At 36.8% G+C, this 4609-nt stretch overlaps 1 protein-coding gene across 1 annotated transcript; it reads left to right on the forward strand.

Annotated features, from left to right (window-relative positions):
* Positions 1-1660: 1660 nt before the first annotated feature.
* On the forward strand, positions 1661-4254 carry LOC110881257. Its single transcript, XM_022129576.2, has 3 exons — positions 1661-1769; positions 1881-3143; positions 3239-4254. Exons 1-3 carry the CDS (start codon positions 1661-1663, stop codon positions 4252-4254), a joined length of 2388 nt encoding a protein of 795 aa, XP_021985268.2.
* Positions 4255-4609: the final 355 nt, after the last annotated feature.

Consider the following 4609-nt stretch of genomic DNA (forward strand, 5'->3'; position numbering starts at 1 on the left):
AAATTTAGAAATGTAGAGTAACGTGTTTAAAAAACTATTAACACACACTTTGTTTTCGTATTTAATGTAATCGACTTAAAGAGTACCATGTGACAAGGAGGCTTTCATCCAAGTTGTTCTTGACATTGACAACCACATTGTAATTGGTTGTAACATTTAGTGTTGGGGCGGGAAAATTTCTGTTCACTGCGATAACCAGTAGTTTGAGTTTAAAAGAGACAAGTGTTAAATATGCAAAAAAAAAGGCCAGATCTTTTAATTCATGTTAGTACTAATTTCAACTAACATAATCTGTCTAGTGGAAGACATTTGTAGTGGGTGTTTTTATAACATCTTGTAATTTGTGTGCCTAATATTTGAAGATGTTAGTAACTAAATCTACCCTCTTTTGGGGGGAGTCACAGTCTAAAATCTCTTCTAATACAACTACCCATAGATAACTAATCACACACCATCACAAAACAACAAAAAGAAACAAACAAATTCATTCAGGCATTTCATCGAACACTTGCAACACACACTATATAACATACAAATTAATTCAGCACAAGAGCAGATATGAAATCGACCTTTTGAAACACCAAGTCGAGAAGCAGTCACATAAGAAAACTCAAGATCGAAATGTGCAAACGGGTTACCAGCAGAACAAAGCCCACAAAGCATCAAACAAATGGCGACAAAACAGAAGAAATTTAGGCCAAATATGTCATCTTTGAGGTGATTTGTAGTCGATTTTCAGTGGGTTTTGAGGGTTCTTCACATCATCGGAGAACAAGATTCTGATTTGGAATCAAAAGTTGAAATTTTTGTGGGTGTTTGTGTGTGTGTTTTGCTTGGAGAGCGACATGATTGAGTGTGTGTTTGCTTTGCCCTACGAGACCTGGTTCCATACTTCATATAAGTGTTTTGAATTGGTCCCGGCTATCAACTTACCCTTCGTCGAAAGAAAGTCTCTCTACCGCTGCAAGGTGAAGCAGCCAGAATTGCTGGAAGTCTTCAACGCCGGTGATTTTGAGAGAGAGAGAGAAAAAACAGTGGGCATACATATATCCATATATGAAGAAACCAGCAGACAACATATCATGCTTTTGAAGAATTATTTTACAACCACATAATACACATACAATCCATTAAGCATAACTTACAACCACTTGTTGCCTATTTATGTTACAAATTAGAGTATATATAAATATGTGTCTGTTATGTAGAGAGTTAAGTTATGTGGTGGTCAGCTTAAAAAAATAAGTTAAGTGCCATCATAGGTGTGTAAGCCACTCTTTCTTCCTTGATAACACCTACATGCTGCATCTGTAGCTTATCATTAAGAAAAAAAATGCCTACAAGTTTCAACTTTCTATTACTTTAAGGTTTCATGCTCTGTTGTTTGCCAACATTGTACCTCCAGTCCTCTACTGTACATGTTGATTATTTTATTGCTTCTTAATAATTTATAGTGACTTGTGAGTTTGTCGTCTTATAGGTTGCGGTGTATCGGTTTTGCACATTCTGTTTGGTCATCTTTTCGGTATGTTTGTATTCTTATATATAAGTCATATTTACATTTCTTTTATGTTGATGTATATCGTTTTATTGGTATGATCTGTATATGTATTGTTGCTCTTATTAATAATATTTCGCTTTGCCAAAAAAAATATTACATATGAATACACTTGGTAAACGTAGAGGAATAGTTAGTTCACATGAAACAGGTGAAAGTTCTACAGCCCGTTCTTTCCATAGACAGTCACGGCGACAACAATTACTTAATGGTTCGTCTACATTGTCATATGAGGCTGTGTAAAGGCCGCTCCCTTTGTATTCTGATTGTGGAGATTGTCGCTATATTTGTGAATACTGTAGTGCTAAGTTTTGGTATGCAGAAAGGGTTGTACATTGGTCTCGTGCTGAGCATCCTTGCTATACTCAATGTTGTAAATTAGGGATTGTAAGGTTGTCGTTTCCTATTCAGCCGCCTTCCGTTATCAAGCAATTGTTTGAAGAGAGTAATTTTTTGGAAAATATTAGAGCATACAATAGCATGTTCTCTATGACATCGTTTGGGGCGGACATTGATGAGACGGTTAATGATGGTCGTGGCCCTTATGTTTTTAAAATATCAGGACAAGTTTCCCACTGGATTGGGTCTTTGTGCCCACCATCTAATGAGAAGCCGTGGTTTTTGCAATTATACATTTATGATACCGAGAATGAGGTTTCAAACAGGCTCCGCGTTTTTGGAGACTCAACTCAATGTAGTCTTTCTGCAGATATTGTTAGAACACTTAATGATGTGTTGACCACCCATAATAAGTACGTGCGTGTTTTTAAAAATGCCAAGGAGATGGCTGATCCAACTAAGAACAACTATTCTGTACGCCTTTACAACAATGTACCTGATAGAAGATATGGACCCCCCTCTCCAGGTACCTTAGGCGGTATTGTATGTGGTGATGACGCTAACTCTAGCGGGTACGATATCATCGTACACTCAAAGGACGGAATACCTCAAAGGGTTAGTAAGTTACACCCATGTTATATGCCATTACAGTACCCATTGTTGTTTCCATTTGGTGAGGAAGGCTGGTCACCACGTTTTCATTTACATCAAGTTCATAGTACCAAAGAGAAGAGGTTGACGGTTAACATGTATTATAGTTATCAAATCCACGATCGAGTTGGTGTCTATTCTCTTCTTTTACATGGTGGCCGCCTATTTCAGCAATACTTAGTTGATGCGTATACATGTATTGAACAAAACAGGCTCACCTACTATAGTACACATCAAGATCAGTTGCGATCTGAGTATATTGCTGGTGTCTATGACGCTCTTTCTAGAGGTGACACAGAATCCCGCGAAATAGGCAAACGAATATTCTTGCCTGTTTCATTTACTGGTGGCCCGCGATATATGCACAAACATTATCAAGATGCATTAGCGATTTGTAGGGTTCATGGCAACCCTCAATATTTCATCACATTCACATGTAATGTTAAGTGGCCTGAAATTACAAGATACATGGACAGCATTGGCAGCACCAATTCTCAACACCATCCTGACATTATAGCTCGAGTTTTTAAGTTAAAAGTAGAAGATTTCATCAAGTTTATGAAAGCTGACAAAACCTTTGGAGATGTCGGAGCATGTAAGTCCCTTTTCTTATTACGATACAAACTTGAATTGCTTCTCCTATTTTATACACACATCATAATATTATTTATTTCCTATAATGTTTTCCAGACTTATATACAATTGAGTTTCAAAAAAGGGGATTACCACATTGCCATACTTTATTGTGGGTGACCGAAGCTTATAAAATACAGGATGCTGCTGCTATTGATAATTACATTACAGCTGAATTTCCCGATCCACAGTCAGAAGCGTCTTTGTATCAAACAATTACTGAATGCATGCTTCATGGGCCTTGTGGTTTGTTAAACCATGCCGCTACATGTATGCGTGAGGGTAAGTGTTCAAAGAATTTTCCAAAATCTTTTCAACCTACTACAACATTCGACAAAGATGGATATGTTCATTATAAAAGGAATGCTGGTATTCATTATGTGTTGCGAAGTGGAATCCGTGTTGATAACGGTTATGTAGTTCCATATAATAAACGCTTGTGTAGCCGTTTTAATGCACACATAAATGTTGAATATTGTGGCTGGAACATGTTGATCAAATATCTATTCAAATACATCTCTAAAGGAGTTGATCGTATAAGATTTGTTATACAGAAATCTAAAGATGATGCAGCTTCCACATCTGTTGAGTCAACTCCTATCATCAATGAAATTCAGAGTTTTGTTGATGGCCGCTTCATTTGTCCACATGAAGCATGTTGGAGAATTTTGAACTTCCCTATTCATGAACGTGATCCTGCTGTTCAAATCCTAGCTGTTCATTTAGAAAACATGCAAAATGTTACCTTCAAGGAAAATAGTCGTTTGCAGTCAATCGTTAACAACCCATCTTTTGGAAAAACAACATTAACTGAATGGTTAAATAACAATTGTAAAGAGCCAGAAGGATTGCACCTTAGATACAGTGACTATCCATCTAGGTTTTGGTGGGAGTCTTCTAGTAAAGGATGGATTCGTAGAGCACGGTTAGGTAGCACAGCCATTGGTCGACTTGTATACATACATCCAACAGCTGGCGAATTATTCTATTTGCGTATGTTACTTTGTCATCAAAAGGGCTGCAAATCATATGCGGATATTCGTACAGTCGCACATGTTACCTACACCAAATGAATCCCCGCCGCGTAGCGCGGGTTGTTTTTACTAGTTCTTAACATATGATGATTGGTATTATTTTATTTACTCTAGTTGGTTAAATATTGAAAACCAATATGTATCATATGGAATGTAGTCCATATTAATAATTTATCATTTTGGGATGGAGGAAACGGAGATGACATATAAAAATTGGTTTAATCGTTGGTGGGAATTCGATTATATAAAATAAGAAAATTGAGTCATATCGTCAACCATATGTACGGAAGACCATCCACTTTTCAAGTTTGTATTATTATGCTATCACTTATTATAAGCTGCCAAAATTACAACCAAACCTTATCGCCACTCACCGAATAAATATTAAACCCAA

Source organism: Helianthus annuus, chromosome 10, assembly GCF_002127325.2.
Source record: "Helianthus annuus cultivar XRQ/B chromosome 10, HanXRQr2.0-SUNRISE, whole genome shotgun sequence".
Lineage (NCBI taxonomy): Eukaryota > Viridiplantae > Streptophyta > Magnoliopsida > Asterales > Asteraceae > Helianthus > Helianthus annuus.